The 16,750-nt window shown below is 38.5% G+C and overlaps 1 protein-coding gene across 6 annotated transcripts; it reads right to left on the reverse strand.

The window, feature by feature from the left end:
* LOC109233177 (DDT domain-containing protein PTM) lies at positions 222–16,536 on the reverse strand. 6 transcript variants are annotated; one of them, XR_002069055.1, is made up of 10 exons: positions 14,873–16,536; positions 14,161–14,772; positions 11,466–12,513; positions 10,067–10,355; positions 9,852–9,976; positions 9,080–9,540; positions 7,076–7,104; positions 5,381–6,007; positions 3,540–4,730; positions 222–2,624 (listed from the first exon to the last, which is right to left on the reverse strand). XR_002069055.1 is itself a non-coding variant. In XM_019398956.1 (9 exons), exons 1-9 carry the CDS (start codon positions 16,285–16,287, stop codon positions 4,093–4,095), a joined length of 5,244 nt encoding a protein of 1,747 aa, XP_019254501.1. In that variant the 5' UTR covers positions 16,288–16,536; the 3' UTR covers positions 222–4,092. The 6 variants fall into 6 exon arrangements, 1 of the variants encoding a protein (XP_019254501.1); XR_002069054.1 differs by having other exon boundaries at positions 222–3,463; XR_002069053.1 differs by having other exon boundaries at positions 3,464–4,730.

A 16,750-nucleotide genomic window follows, 5' to 3' on the forward strand; every position in this document is an offset into this window, starting at 1 on the left:
GGGGGTAGAAAGACTATTTCCGATAGACCCTCGGCTCAAGAAGATGAAAGAAACAATAGAAACAAATAGTAATAACAACAAAGGCCAGAAAGATAAAACCAGCAATAGAAGAGCCAGAAAAATAGATGGAAGAAAGCAATAGCAACAAGCAGTAACAACAGCAAGATACTAGGAAACCGAAGCAGAAGATAGTACGAAAACAACATGTAATACTAGCAATCTAAGACAAGACACTATCAGACTTTCATATCGATGTCAAAACTAGTTAAGTAGAGCTAATCACAAAATTTTAACTAATAGATCGTTCTCTGAACAAGTGCCAATGTTTCAAGATTGTTCCATCGTATGCTGAAACGAGAATATAACAAGTGCAGAGATCATGGACAGTCTCACAGTGAAGAAACAAGTGGCTGAACGACGACTCTGATTTCCTAAAATGCAAGCAGAAGTTTGCTAGTGTTCTATCTCTCACTGGAGAATGTATGGATTAAGTTGGATTCAAGTGATTCTATTCAAAACATGAACTCAGGAAGGACCACCTGTTTCCAATTTGTTTTTCAAGGAACATCCTCACTATGCTAAATGTTACCGCATAGAACGAGAAAGAGGACTTAACAGAGACAAGTCCGTTGGTAGATTGTCCAAGTAGGTTCGTCTGTCCTACTACCGTCGCAATGCTACTCACGAAGGCATCCCCCAGTAGGTCTTGTTGACAAGCTGCATTTGTCAGTGATTGTAGTTGCTTCTAAACCTAAAAATTCCGGGATAAGAATTACCAGAGGGCCTGAAGTGATTTGATGCCCTTGTCCTCGGTTTGAGCAAATAACTGATATAGAGTTATCTTCGTCTGGTGCCAATGCAACTTGGTTTTCAGCCAAAATACAACAGACAGTACCATTTAAAGGCAAATGTCCCAGCAACAACTTGACCAGTATTCAGCTCTTAAGAAGAAGATATTCTCAAGGAAGCCATTCCACCCCCACCAACCCCCGCAACCCCTTCTTCTACTAATAGTCTAATACACTTGTAATTGCTCATTCCAACCAAAATGACAGTTGGCAAACAATTTCAATCTTTTACCTCATATTATGTGGTGCTTGACCTCATCCTCCAGATGTTGCCATTGGACGAACAACGTATGCTACTGAGGACGAAATCAATAAATGTAAGCTGCCCACCCTTTCAACAGGTAATGTCTTTTCCATAAAGCAAGTGCCCTCTTCAGACTTCGGCATGATCACAAAGCTGGATCCTAGTGGAGTGGTTGACCTGGATAAGTATTAGCAAATTAATCAATAGCACGTCGCAAGATACTAGCCAGTGTAGCAACTCTTCGACCCCCCCTGATAGCAGAGATTTTACTTTTGCCAAATTAATATACACGCTAGTAGCAGCTTTAAAGCACGACAGTATCACCCTGGGGTTCCTTAGTTATTCTTTTGCTTCAGATATTATGATGGTGTCATCCCCAAATTAAGAAGAGTGAGTTGCATTGCATTGCCCTTTTGTGTGTAAAACATTTGAACCAGCCAATGCCGAGCAACTTTTAAAGTTATCTATGACCCTCCACGAGCAGGATTAATAGAAGAGGTGATAGATAATTACCTTCACGAACCGTCTCAAACTTGTGAAGAACTCTATGGAGTGCCATCAACAAGATAAAAACTTTAAGTGCCTACAGAAACAACATGCAGTCCATTACTTCTGAAGTCCATGCTTGGCATAACATCAATCAGAGAAGCTCCAGTAGCATGATACACCATCTCTGGTCTCAATTCATTAGCTAGGATGATATTATGAATCACTTCCCCTAACCTGATAGCAAAGATTAAGGGAATGATCTTGTAGACTCACAGCACACAGAGCTAATAGGGCACTAAGTCCATAATATCCATAGCCCACTCTTACTGGGAAAAAAAATATCATTTACGCTGCTTTGAAGCTTGTCATTCTTCAAAGCCAACAAGCTCACGAAAAGAAATGTCAAACGTTACAGACCAGGAGCCCCGTCTTCTCATTTCTCAAGTACATCATCCTCTCATCAAACCAACTGTGTCATCCTGATCCAATCTGTCGAATAGAGAACTATCAATTGCAGGTCGACAACTGTTTGTTTAGTATAAGTTAATGTATAGCTGCATAATTCCCGTTCTGATATCCGCATCTTCATACAGAATCCGCTAATGGGTACAATATTTTGTGGAAAGATGTGTTTCACTCCAGTTAGGCTTAGCCAAAGAACTCTTGCCTTCTGCTGGCAAGAGACAAGAATAAAACCAAGGCTAGAGACGAAAGAGAAAGGGAAAAGAAAGAGAGAATTATAAAGCTGATAGCACGTGGAAGGGTAAAGGATCACATCCGAGACAGTCACAGGCTTCCAGTTAGCACAGTTAGAGATGGACAACCCTTCATTATGTTTGATATTGATAAATTACAACAGACAGGCTTTCTCAAACATGATTTCTTTTCTACAAGGCACAAAAGGAACCACAAATAAAGCTTCTAATCCAAGTGAAGTAGGGAAGAGATGAGGACGTACCACTCGTTAGCAAAATTTAATGACAATACCAAGCATAAAAGCTCATGCCACGAGGCACCACAAGACTTTTCATCAAACTGCAAAGCTAGAGAACCCAAGAAACGTAAAACAATCAGGTAAATATTCAGAACAGAATGATGCATTGATATCCAAAGCCACAAGTAAACAAGGCAAACTGAAAGCAGCACAAGATCAGAGTGCAGTTGAAATGTCCAAGCATAAGACATCCATTTGAAGTTCATTGTTTCGATGTATATCTATGATCTAGTTTGCTTTGCACACAGCAGAACTTATTATTGAACTAACCCGGAAGAAAAATAATATGAGATATTAGTGAATAGGATTCCGCATAAGGCAGCCATAACTCACACCTAAAGCAAAAGCAATGGTACAAACACTAAAAAGATGGTTGGAGTTCTAAATGCTGGGTTGGGAAATGAAAGTACTTAGTTGGTACATCCTATTATGAGAGACAAAGTAGTCTATCAACATGTACACCAAACATCAAAAGCTCTCAACGACTAACTTTAAAAACACAAAGATGACAAACAAGCAGTTTCAGAAAATAAAGCGCCCTTTAACTCCTTGCAGATGTTTATATCCACCTAAAAGAATCAGCATTTCCTGCATTTGCAATAGCGTCCGTTTAAAGCCGGACAATTAGTTTGCCAGATGAAGTACACTCCACCTGAGCAATGCAAGAAGTTTGAGACTTTTGAAGTGGAGGTTGAAAACCAATCAAAATACCATACAGATAAGGTCACTGAAAATCACTGAAGATTTATCAATTCAGATGATTAAATTATGATTGGTAACATGAACCCCATGGTGCAAATTTCCTTTCCTACTGATTCTCATTAAGTGATTATGAAAGACTGAAGTTGAATCCATCTCTGAAGGAGAGTTCGCCATATAAGGACTTACCTGTAAAACAGGAAAGTACAGTGATAAAACTGCATGACTAATAATTTCATCACTTAAACCAAGGGGTTGGGTACACCTCAAAAATAATCCAGGTCTCGAATCAACATCTAGTGCCTGAATAGCATGTCATTCCCAGAAGTCAAAAGCGGAACCAGAGAAATCTGAGAAGCTTCTTAACATGATCTAAAGAAAAAAAGTGTCTGGACAAAAGTCTAACCATCACCAAGCACTTAATCTGGTATCGGCACCATCCATTTGCCACCTCTAAAAATAATGCATTAACCAATTTGTCTCCACTAAAATCAAAGAATGCATTGGAAGGGAAAGAAACACGCTTCAAATCTTCTCTTTGTTTACTCCAATGATGACTGAAGTATCAAAATATTGCTTTATAAATGAACATCCCAATAACATAAGAGGATTCACAAATGAGCTAATGTCCGTAACACTACGGCCAGTAACTGTATGAGTCGAAGTATATTCTACACCTCTAACCTAATTTTTTCCCTTCAACACCTACAAATTAATCTGAAACTAAAATTTTCTCCGAGGACAATTCAGGTCCGTCAATAACAGCTCTATCTACCACAGATTCAGGAATGACTGTTGCTTTACCATTCCTCTGTTGGTCATGTTAATGAAGGTAATCCTGTTTCAGTAAGATCCTCTGCAGACTTGAAAGATGTACATCCTGTCACAAGGGTAGTATTTTCTTCAAGTCTTTCCCCAGATCCAACTGACACATCCTTCACCTCTATCGTGGGATCATTCAGCAAAGAGCTGTCATCAGATGACAACAATTCATTCGATGGTCTCTGATCCTCCTCCTCCTTGATACACTTCACATTATCATTCAATAAGCCCGGTTCATCTGGAAGTACAATATCCATCTTGCTACAGCTATCAATAGTTTCTCCCTGCTCTGAACTAATAATAGGCAAACTTCCATTCTCCGCACGGCATGAATCAGGAAGAGCCCCTCGCGGATGCTTTTCATCACTATCACCAGTAAAACAAGATCCTGATTCATCATTCAAGTGAGATTTCTGTTCTAGTGGTCCCTTACTTGAGCAGGACTCAATGTTACATGTTTTATTTGCATTTTCACGCTTATTACTCTCCAAAGGAACCTGCTTACCCTTGCTACCCATTGTAAGCAAATGAGCACAAAAAGGAGGGGACCTTTGCCGACATTTGTGGCACTTGAATCCAATTAGCTTAGTAATTCTTTCAGCTGTAAGATCAAAAGCATCTCCATGAAACCAGTCTGCAGGATGGAGTAATCAGACAGGAAAATAAGGTAAGGCACGAGATATAAGGAGAGAAAAGAAGAAAAATCTGGAGAATATTTACACATTTCAACACCCAATAATCAGATTCATAAAGTGCAATTTAGATATAGGAGTTTCCTTTATTAAAAGATCCATTAAAATATCATTTTTCAAGCAACCTTTGTAGCACAAATTAAACAGTGTAACTCGAGAAATAGAAAGGGAGCTCAAACAAAAATGGATTGAACAGCAACAGCTATTGATAGCTTGTCTTCTGCAACACTACCTCTTAAATCTCCTGTCACGATCATATTCCAGTTCAAATTTTTATAAAATAAGATTCACACTATCACTTTTATATAAACTGAAAGTATTCACATTTATCACTTATCACCTATAGTTTAACAATTACAAGCTGAAACAGCAAACTTAGAGGAGACCAGACCCAAGAGCGACAATATTATACTAGACAATGCCACCTCAATTGTTAAACATGATGGACAACTGAAAATAAATGAACGCATTTCCGCAGGAAAACAATTAGATATACAAGATATAAACCAACTCAAGATATATGGTAGACAGCCACCAACAAGATAACCAAAGGGATCGTCGACATAGACACAACACTGTATAAAACCCTTACCTCCACAAACTTCACATGCAATGTAATTTGAAGTAGGTGTATATTCTAGTTCACCACAAAGACTGCACTTCGGCTGATCTGCTGTAGCAGCCAACTCTCCAGAAAGAACAAGACGCTTTTTACTCCTGAAGAGTGTCACTCGTTCATCATTTGGCTTTTGTGAGAGCAATAGACCATTTAGCCAGTATATCCGGCATAATTGCATTCTCTTCTTCTGCCAAGCAACTTCTGCTGGTTTCTTTTTCTCCGATATGTCAACTTTTGTTTTTTTCTTAGGTCTACCCCTTCCAGCTTTTGTTTGTTTCCCTCTTTTGTGTACTATTTTTTTGTTTTGCACAGCTACAAATTTAACTGTCCTAGCAGAACGCCTGAGGGGTATAGCAACAGGCTCTTTTTTACTACTCTGTGATTTTGCTGGCTGTTTATTTTTGGTGCCTCTGGATTTAACTTTTGAGCTCAGTGGCATCAAGGCTTTCGATACTTTCTTACTCTTTTGCAACTCTATCCTCCCCCTCTTGACATTCTTTCTCCCATTATTATTCATAGCCGCACACTTGTGGCATGTATACTTAAATTCAGCAGCGGCAAATCCAGTTGACTTTCTTACATGTCGTTTATGGAAGAAATCTGAAGAAAATGACAAAATATCAGATTAATTGCATAAAATGCCGAGAAAAGTTAAGGGAGATGTGGAAAGATGAAAGTACACTGAACTGATGACCAAATTAACTTCGAAGTATTTGAATCAACATAGAAGTAAACAAATAAAATCCACATGGAACTGAATGAAAAAAAAAAAGAACAATGGAACTGATACAGTAAACTCGAGGGAGAAAAAAGTCTCAGCACCAAACAGAAAGGTACTGAAGCCTCGACGCTAAATAAAGGTAGGACCTTTTGCCTAAATCAAACAAACAATAGACCTTTGTGTTCCTCCAACTTATTAGTATTGAATTATGTGACCATCTCATCAAGCAATTTGATAGCTTTAACTATTAGAGGAGGAATACTTGTATTAAGCATAGCCATCGCATGTGGGCTGATAATTCGACTATCACGGAAATTCTATGATCATTGGTGATGGTGAGACTAGAGACCAAGGACTTACTAGAAACGAAGGACTTTCACATGCCCCAATACCATTGAATTATGTTATTTTCTCATCTGATAGTGTAAGTTATTTGAGATGGAAAACTATCTTTTTATTTGTATTTGTCGTCAGTACTATGCAATTACATCTAGATGTTATTGGCAAAACTAAGAACAGAGACTAAAATAACAACATCCCAATTAGTAATAAATCAAAATCTGAAGTGCCAAGGAAATAGCAGACAATTCGAAACTGCTATTTGGAAGTATGATGCAAATCTGACAACGTGAACAGCAGAATCCCTGCAGAGGGTGCAACTGGTGCTTAATAAGATGACCACCTAACCCAATCTTGGGCCATGGAAAAAATCAACCAACTAAAGGCATATCCTTGCTTTTTGATTGAGTATAACATGCAGATACCAATATGGTTCCAAAGATCAATTGTATCATTCATGTCGTGTTAATATCCCAAAATATTTCACACGTCATTGAATGTCCTCAGTTACCTGATGTACTTAACAATAATTATAAAATGACCACTTGACAGTTCACAAGTGAGTAGAGCGGTAAGAAAGTTTTATTAGGAGAAACTGAAGTACTCACCTTTGCAGTACTGACAGCTCACAGCTTCCCTGCAAGTAACAAAAGAAAATTAATCTTAAGAAAAAAAATTCAGAGTAAAACATCTAGTGAAAATGGAAGACCAAATTCTTCATTCTATTAACTGTACACAGATAGAATACCTAATTTTATCTAGTTAGGACTCGTACCAGAACATAGAGAGCCAGTTAGAAACTGGACGACGACAACTAACATACCCATGCACAGGAAACAAGCGAAAAGGAAATATTCTCGAAAATCAGATCCACACAATACTGGAAATCTGAAACTATTCCGGCAATGTTATTCAGGGGCAAGTTTGTGTAGACCTCAACAGAAGAGTGAAAATGAACATAATTCAAGGGTGACAATATTTTCACACTTGCTTGCTTCCACAAAGTAAAAATGATATCCCAAAAAATAGGACAGAGAAGCGACCAACAAGTTGGCAGCATCTCCAAGGAGGTAGAAAAATTTTCCTCGCAAGGTAAAAATATATCAACTGCTAAAGCATAGTTGCAATCATGTTCCTGGACATAACAAGGAAATACTAGCTGCTTTGTCTGACAGTTATAATCAAATGTTGCCAAATATAAGACTCCATATTTAAAGACCAAAAATTATAACAGTCCCAAGTATCACATATTACGATCCCTCCTTTTCTAATTTCTTTCTTGTTTTTTCCTTTTCCTATGGGGTTTGCAGCTGCATAAAACACAGCCATATCTTTTTACCTTTGCATATACACAAGATTCGCCACTTATCACTTTTGGATAATAAGCTGATAATCAAACCATAAATCTACTCCGACTAAAACTGAGATCTAAATAATAGTGCCTGCGGCAGAACACCGCCTTAGTGTGGCGAAAGCCCAACCTTACCTGCACCTAACTTCGGCATGTACGTGCTTCTAACAGCATTGATTTATACACATGTATGACATCAAGATTTTGAGGTCAAAAGTCATCTGCAAGCTGTTTTTTTTTTTTTAGGGGGGGGGGGGGGGGGGGGTTTATGGTATAAAGCTGTTCAAATTTTGTCATTTAACAGTAGACTACTATTATTTTAGTTTGGGAAGATGATTATATGAGTTGAGCTTAAAGAAAGAAGTGAGGATTTATATCGGCGACCACAACTTTTTTTGGAACTGAGGTGTAGCTGTTGTTGTTGTTTAACAGTAGACAAGGTACCTGATATCAGAACCCAAGGTGATCAAAGGTAAACAATCAATATAGTCTTGAATTTGCAAAAGTTGCTACAGTTATTTGTTTCTTAATGGAAATACTAAGTAAATGGTGAAAGAAGAAGAAGAAGGAAAGCAGGAAAAGTAAACATAACAGAAATGAGCTGAAACTAAGAGGGTGTTTGGCTAAGCTTATAAGCTGGTCAAACTGGCTTATAAGCACTTTTTGGCTTATAAGTTAAGTGCTTATAAGCCAAAAATAAGTCAAAAGCCATAAGTTGTTCTCCCCAAACCTATCAAATTTTAGCTTATAAGAACTTTAAGTTTGACCAAAATATTTACTATTCTACCCCTAAAATACTTCTTTTTAAAACAAAACTCTTTGCATACCCAGTTCTTCAGCTGCTTACTATTATTTCAGCACTTTTATCCAAACATGTAACTGCTTATTTTTTAAATCAGCTTCAGCACTTAAAAGTACTTTTCAGCACCTAATGCTTATCAGCTGTTCTAAATCAGCTAAGCCAAACGGGCTCTAAGACTGAAATGCTAAATGACTTTTATGAAGAAAGCAACTGAATGAAAAAGATAGAGCTCGCAAGGTTATTCAGAAGTTGCTGCACGACACGTGTTTCCCATAACTAACTACTCCCTTTCTTTTTCAGCAGAAAAACCTTATCCACAATTACTATAAGCAGCAAAAACAGCATTTTCATAACTTCCCAGATTATGAAAGAAGTATTAATTCATCCATGTAAGCTAGAAATTTTGTGCATGCTATCAACAGACTGGAGCTTTTTCACAAATATCAAGAAGCATCATACCTAATTAGGACATCTTTGTTACAATGCCCACACTGATAATAATCTGATCTCTCTGCTTTGAGGAAAAGGTATTCGAAGCCCGTTTTCTTCAGAGGTTTTTTCATTATTCTCTTGGTCTCACGATGCTTCCCAACAGTTATCTTGCTAGATTTGCGAGCAATTCTTTTCTCCTCAAATCCTTTCACAAGATGCAAGGGCATGTGAGATTCTTCTAGCCAATATCTCTTTCTTTCATTTGAAGCCTCTTCTAGCATTGTTCCGCATCGAACAACAATGTCAGGTAAGAATCTTCTTTTACCAAAATCAAGAAGATATTTAACTACAGATCCTTCAGAGCTTTTCCTGCGTACAATAACCTTCTTGAATGATCTGACAGATTTTTGAAATTCCTTATCCATCATTGCAAGGATATTGGTGTTTCCGATATCATTCCATCTAATATGAGCATCAAGATCTCTAACCTGAAAAGTGAAAAAGAGAAAACGATGAACCAAAAGCTCAATAAACCACACTCAAGCATGCATCTTTGTCAACAATAACAAAGACAACTAAGATGTCCTTTCAACACAAGCCATAGCCCATAAGGAAAAGTGCTACTGTAATTAACGCAAGTAGTAACTATCTATGTCCAATGGAGACAATTTGGGTACTTCATATAGGACCATATATCATCTGCACCGCTGAAGTGCCACATTAAGGTAGCAGATCCAGGAAGATCATTTCTTTCCGGTTAAACATTAGTAGCCGAAACTGAATTGCATGGAAAGCGTACCTGGAGAGCAAGTTGCTCCACAGATCTCGAAGTCTCAACAGCAGCCCTCCAGGCTATGCACTTACTTCTCTTGGCAAAGTCTGAATTATCCGGATATAACATGCCTTGTATCTTCTTACATCCACCTGCACATGATAATTCTAGGTAAATTAAGCTCAACTGTTCCGTTGACCAGAAACCCAAGTTGTATTAGAAAACAAAACAAATGTTTAGACCTTGTCGGGCAGCTTTGCACGCCAATGATTGAGGCAAAACCTTCCAGTTGAATAGACGGCGAGATAGCCTTCCCCCCCTCCACCAAAACAAGCCCAACCCACTTCCAGCATTTGAAGATGGATTCAACTCAGGCTCCAAATACCGAGCCTTCTTTTTGCCAATTCCATGTTTAGAAGACACACGTGGTGAATTGGTAACGATATGATGCCCAGAACCCATTTTGGCTAAAGAATCCACATGCTTAAGCCAATCAGGGGTAAGTGCTAGAGGCCGCAAGTTCGACTCTAACTGGCACCAAAAGTATCAGTCAGAAATCTATACAGATATGAAATGCAGTAATAACTACTACAACTACTATTATGTCTCAATTCTAAGCTACTTAGGATCGGCTATATGAATTCTCACCATCCATTTCACCCCATTTAGACTCATTTTACTCTGACATTCAATACCTTGCGTTTCTCTGACACTACGAATTCTTTGAAGTTTATACTGTCATACACATCTCTAAACAGGCTAAAAGACTCTTAGCAGACACTGAACCTAAAGTAAGCGTACTGTTATGACAAGCCTTCATTCCAACAAGAGGACTTTTGAAACCGCGCCAAAGATCCATCTTTATGTTGGTTCATGTTCACTATGTTCTTAGACTAACGTACTTTGTATTAGGAAAGAATCCCAAGTACTAAACCATATTTAACAAAGTCATGTCATATATATTTTTTTGAGGGTGATATTGGCACTTTTTTTTCCCCATGATCGACAGCAGTGTGCATAAAGTTTAGTCAATCATAATAGGAAGTTGTGAATTGTGATATACACACTGGACCTCAAAAGAAAAAAGCATTTCGCAGTCCAAACCAGTTTCTCTGTCATACCATGTGAAACTTTAAAATCACATAGTACACATAACTGGAAATAGCTAGTGCAGCTGACCTTTCCACCCTCCAAAAAAAATTTAGGGACCGAGAAGGGATATAGCTTCCTACTAAACTATCAAAGTCACAAATAACTGCCTAAAAGAATATTTTCCCCGACATGAAGCATTAAGCCGGGAAGATCAAGCTCCATGTGGATATGAACAAATGAACTACGAGCACATCATTTTCATCGAAGTAGAAGACATTTTGCAAATGAAAATGACAAAAAGGGCGGGATGATAATATTAAGAATGATGTAGAAAACATTAAGAGCTCTTTTTTTAATTCACTTGTATTTTTAGTCCGAGGGAAAACACCATGCCGTATGGTAGTAGGTAAACTAGGTGGAAGACAATGGATGCGAAGTCGCATGCACCTCCTGTACATACTTTTTGACACCAACTCTTTGCTAATGAATGAAAATTTTTTGACTTATCAATTAAATAAAATATAAAAAGATAGGGATGATCATCCTTACCGTAAGCAAACAAGATCTTAGTCCAGCAACTTCATGTGCTTTAAGAACACTTTTGCGCCAATTTTGAGAGTGGTGCGGATTCAACCAAGGACCCAACAGAAGCCCATGAAGCCGATCCTCAATGCTCACTATGTAGCAAAGGACATCAACAAGATGGCTTTTCCTGTTCTTCCTAGAACAGACACCCAATGCATCACTAGAAAAACTTTCTGGCGCAGGACCTGCATTATTCTGGATGATCAAGCAGTCATTTTCACACTCTGGAACTCTGCAAGGGAAGCACCACCCACATTTTTCTTTCCAAGCATCAATCTTCAGATTCTGAACATTGGGCCAGCAAAATTCAGTAGATTTGCTAGATATGGCCTTCAGCTGCGTTGAAATAATTTCCTCCTCTGTTTTTATAGCACCTTCACCAGACTTACCGGGTGATTTCTTTGTTAACTCTTCAACAACTGATAATGCCATTCGGGCAAAGCTATAATGGTTCACATAACTTTCCGCATACTGCTCCTCTGATATGATTTCTTTACTGCTCATTGTTAATGTCCCCAAGTCCAAAGATTCATTGCCCTTTCTTTCTTTAAGTGTTCTTCTAGTCTCCATATTTTTTTCTGTAAGATCAGAATCTTCAAATGTTCCAGCCTCCTTGTAATTTTGATTGTCAGTAACAACCTGAGATACTTCAGCTGACCCTTCAGATCCTGGCGGTAGATTTCCCGTCTTCATTGATGGGTCTACAGTCTCTGACTTGTCATATCCCACATCATCCGAACATGACAAGAGCTTTTCCGCTTGCTTTCCTTCATTTACCTTCTCTTCATTTTTTGACAGGATCAACTCTGGAGAATTTGAGGGCAGAGTTTTCAGCTGGGTATCCAGATCATATTTTGCAACTGCAGCCATAGAGTTTATATCCCAAAGCTTCAAAATCACACTTAAGACAGTTCCGTAAATATCTTCTGATGACTTCATCATCCCTACAACCACAGCCAAATCATTTCTGTGATAATACTTAAGTGAGAACTCGTCTTCGCATGGATCAGACCTGCAAGGACAGTAGCACAAAACTCAACTTGTGAGCATAATTAAGTATTATTTTAAACCAAGAAACTGGTAAACAAATGATAAAGTGTCAAGAACAGAAAAAAACAAGAAAAACACGAGTCTGGTGCCCAGATTAGAAATGAGCCAATGACAACTACCACATTTTGGCACAGTTAATAAAAGAAGATGCAGTGTCAGACCATAATGTAAAATTTAAAACTAGAATTATAGGAGATCAAAGTTAGACAATCGCGGTGGATATGACAAAACCATTAGCTTCCACCCTTGAGACTATGATCGACAACTAGAAATTAGCTAACACACTCAGTAAAGCTTTATTTATTCTTTATTTATCACGACTTTTTCCTTACAAGTAGACAATTCTATCTTTTTAAATAAAGCAAATAATTTTATTAATGTGGGAAAATCCGGTATTGAGGCTAACCTAGTTGCTCACTCCATGACCCTTTTAATGGAAGCAACCCGGCAGCCGAAGAGACCAACAAAGCAACATGATCAATGATACTACTAACCTAGAGACCTTTTAGAATGTGAAACTACTAACCTAGAGACCTCGAGGCGAGCAGTTACCTTCTGCAACCTAGCCACCCCCTCCGTGAGACCGTGACTCCATTTATAGAAGCAACTTGGCAATCAAAGAGACCAATAAAGCACGTCTTCAAGAAGAGTTTTCAACTTTCACCAATGTCTCTTAATCATATATAGATACTAACATAACCAGCTTATAACTTCACTCTCTATCAAGCACTATATCTGGTCGTGAAGCTACCTCCCCATAATTCCTCACGAATACACGGCACGCATGTCTATCAGTCTGTTTGATCCACTTTTCTCTTTATGATACACTAAGCTTGTATTACTTGGTGCAATCGGATAATCTAGGATGTTAGAGATGGGTTCGTCATTATTAACAAAGAGTGAGAGACCCACAGTGAATTGAGATTTGATTGAGTCCAGGTTAGAGAGAAGTGGAAGTTTCTCTCACTAGAAACTAGTTTTTTCTTATGTAAATGACATCTACCATCTTCATTCCCTCCTCTATACTTCAATAAAGACATTAGAATTAGAAAAAGGTGATAGTACAAATCAACCTTGTTTCCGAAAAACATTCAACTACTAAATGGAAGGGAAAGTTTTATTGGTCAGTTGTATTCATGTTTTGTCACTTAAGCTTCTTTAAGACAAATGGTGATTTATTAAATATGAATAATAAAACTCTCAAGAATGGAAGGGAGATGAAGCTAGTAACAAACTTGTCATGACATCAGACATATTCAAGAATCACAACTTCAATGTAAATGTACTATGACTGAGTCCTAAATAATGTAGGATTTGGCTATATGAATCCCTTGTAATTATTTGACTCCATTGAGACACAAACATTACAATACTACTTTGCTTGTGAAATTTTAACGGATCACCACATCAAATGGAAAAAGTTATTGCCAACAGCAACCTAGAACATATTACTGATTCAGACTATCTAATGCAAACTGTTCCAAACAGTGCAAACGTTTGTGCTGAAAGACAAATGTTAAAGCATAAACAGACTGATTAAGCTTCAAAGAGCAACCTGGCTGTCAGAGAAGGTACAATCACTTACTAACTTTAGGGTGATGGAACTTACACCAATAGGTAATCACAGCAGCTATAGTATAGCCGGCCGTATGGATCAGTTGCCAACAACTCTGCCCCTCGAATTGATTTTGCCAAATTCAACCAGGGCTTCTTTTTGCCAATCAGACATTCAGGGCAATACCAATCACCTTCTGGCAAGTGACTACTAGCAACACCAACACACTTGGAATGAAATGCAGCAGGGCAGCCATCACAGCATATTAAGTTACCATCCATTTTGCAGAGGCAGCATTCATCGCTGTTCCAGTCTGTTGATTCATCGACTGCTTCCTCGCTCAAGCATGAACCAGCGGCAACATCCATGGCACCCCTCCTCTTCTTGGAACTGTCAAACTTCGAATCCCGATCAAAATCAGTGTTCTCTGCTGCCACAGTTCTTCTGTTAAGCTCTGATCGTATGGCCTCTACTTCAATCACATCATCACAAAGGCACCTAAGCATTTCAATCTTCAAAGAAGCTGGTTGCTTGTAGTAATCACTCTCGAATAGTTTAAAGTGACAAAGATCAAAACTTGGCTTCAGTTCAGATTCATGTAATAGTAGATATTCAACCATAAAGACAGGCCATGTGATCAGGTCCAGCAAATCCCAGTTAAGAGACCTACTTCCACAATTGTAAATGTACAGATAAAATTGAGTATCAAAGGAATTATAGCCAAAAAAAAACTTACGCACAACTTTTTGAGAGTTCAAAACTTTACCTAAGACAATTAGATGCAGATTCAGAAGTTTCATCTGAAAGAGCCTCCAAATGCTTCCTCAATATTTGCAAAAGAGAGAAATGAATGGAGTCAAATAATAAAGTAGGAGCATCTGCTTTTATGCACGCCACGAAGTCTTCCAACTCAAAGGGGCTCAAGAACAATAAAGTACTAAACGATCTCAAAAATGAATAGACAGAGAAGACATCAAGCACAGGAATACCATCTAAATCTAAACTACTCGAAGTAGGAGGCAGATCCATCTTTTGCGGAAGATTGTCATGTTTATCAGACTCTTCATGACCTGAGACTATAATTTTCTCCTCTGAAACCACACTAACTGCAGGAGACAACAGTGGATCACTCGCTACATCAGACACTACTGCACAATAAACGTGATCTTCAGCAGAAACGGAATCTATTCTCGCTCTACGAGCACTTCTTCTCAACACCGTCTCCGTACCACCTTTGCTGCCAGCATCCAGGAGCTTCCTCTTCTTTCTACCCCTTTTCCCCTTCATCAAGCTCCCCGAAGCACCATTTTGCACTTCCAACCCACTAGTACCCTTATCAGGCGTCGTCCACTTCACCTCAACTTCCTGCAGAGTGCCATTTGTTAGCTCATTCACAGTAAAACAAGTATCCAAACTCAGTGGGACCTTCTCTTCATCTCGACTACACTCTTTCTCCCGACTTCTTCCTCCTCCAAAACAACAAGTCATCATTTCCTTCGACGTCTCATCACCAACAACAACATCTACATTCTTACTTTCTTCATCTAGCCCTAAATTCAAGTCAAAACAGTGCCCACCATCCTTTATCCTAATATCCTCCGAAACACGACCCCCAACGTCCCCATTTGCATCCACATTCAAATCAATCACATTGCTTCTATTCTTCAATGTTCCCTCCAAAGTTTCCAACTTTACCTCATTTACACCACCCATATTCTCCTCAACATTCAAATCCAACCCTTTATTCAAATCCAATTGACTCCTATTCAAATCAACTACCCCATCATCATCATCATCATTCAAATTAACCATCACATCATAATTCAAATCCAAATTCAACCCATTATTCAGCAAACCATCTTTTCTCAAATTCAAGTTCATTTCACTACAATTCTCACTATAATTCATATCCGTGTCAGCGTTGTTACCTGAATTTTTTACCATACGACGTCGTTTTTTGGGCTTTCGACCAACAGTCTTCTGCTGCTGATGCTGCTGACGTGGCAGTGATCCGTTCAACAAGCAGAGGACTTGGGACAAGTCAAGAGACTCGGAATCGCCCACATCATAGAGGATCTCGAAGAACCCAGTTGTAGAATTGTAGGATTTGACTGTACCAGTGAATGTTCCAACGCCTTTGACTTCTTTGTTGACTCTTCTCCCTATATACTCTTCCCCCATTTCCTTTGCCCCAAATTCTAGGGTTATACGATCTCCTCTATAAACCCCAGAATTATGATGAGAGAGAAAGAGAGAAGAGTGGTTTAGTTTCTCTCTCTACGAATGGGGGTTAGGTACAAAGGAGTATATGTTGTGTATGTATCGTAGAGAGAGAAAATGAAAGTTGGGTCTCTGTGTGTGTGTTTCTCTCTCTAGAAAATGCAAGGAGAGAGAGAGGGAGAGAGGAGTTTGAAGTTTGAAACTAAAGTGAAATGCGTTTTCTTTATGGCAGCCTTCTCTTTCTCGCTGCAATAGCAGTCACGTGCACGTGAGTGGTTGGGTCGTGGGTGGGAATTGGGATAAAAATGATTTCATGTACTAAGATAATTTAATTTATTAAAAAATAGAAGAAAAAAAAGGCATCATACATTTGTTTTTTATCTTCTATTTTTTTGTGGCGTTTTCATCAAAAAAATTTTTATTG

This window comes from Nicotiana attenuata, chromosome 10 (genome assembly GCF_001879085.1).
Source record: "Nicotiana attenuata strain UT chromosome 10, NIATTr2, whole genome shotgun sequence".
Classification (NCBI taxonomy): Eukaryota; Viridiplantae; Streptophyta; class Magnoliopsida; order Solanales; family Solanaceae; genus Nicotiana; species Nicotiana attenuata.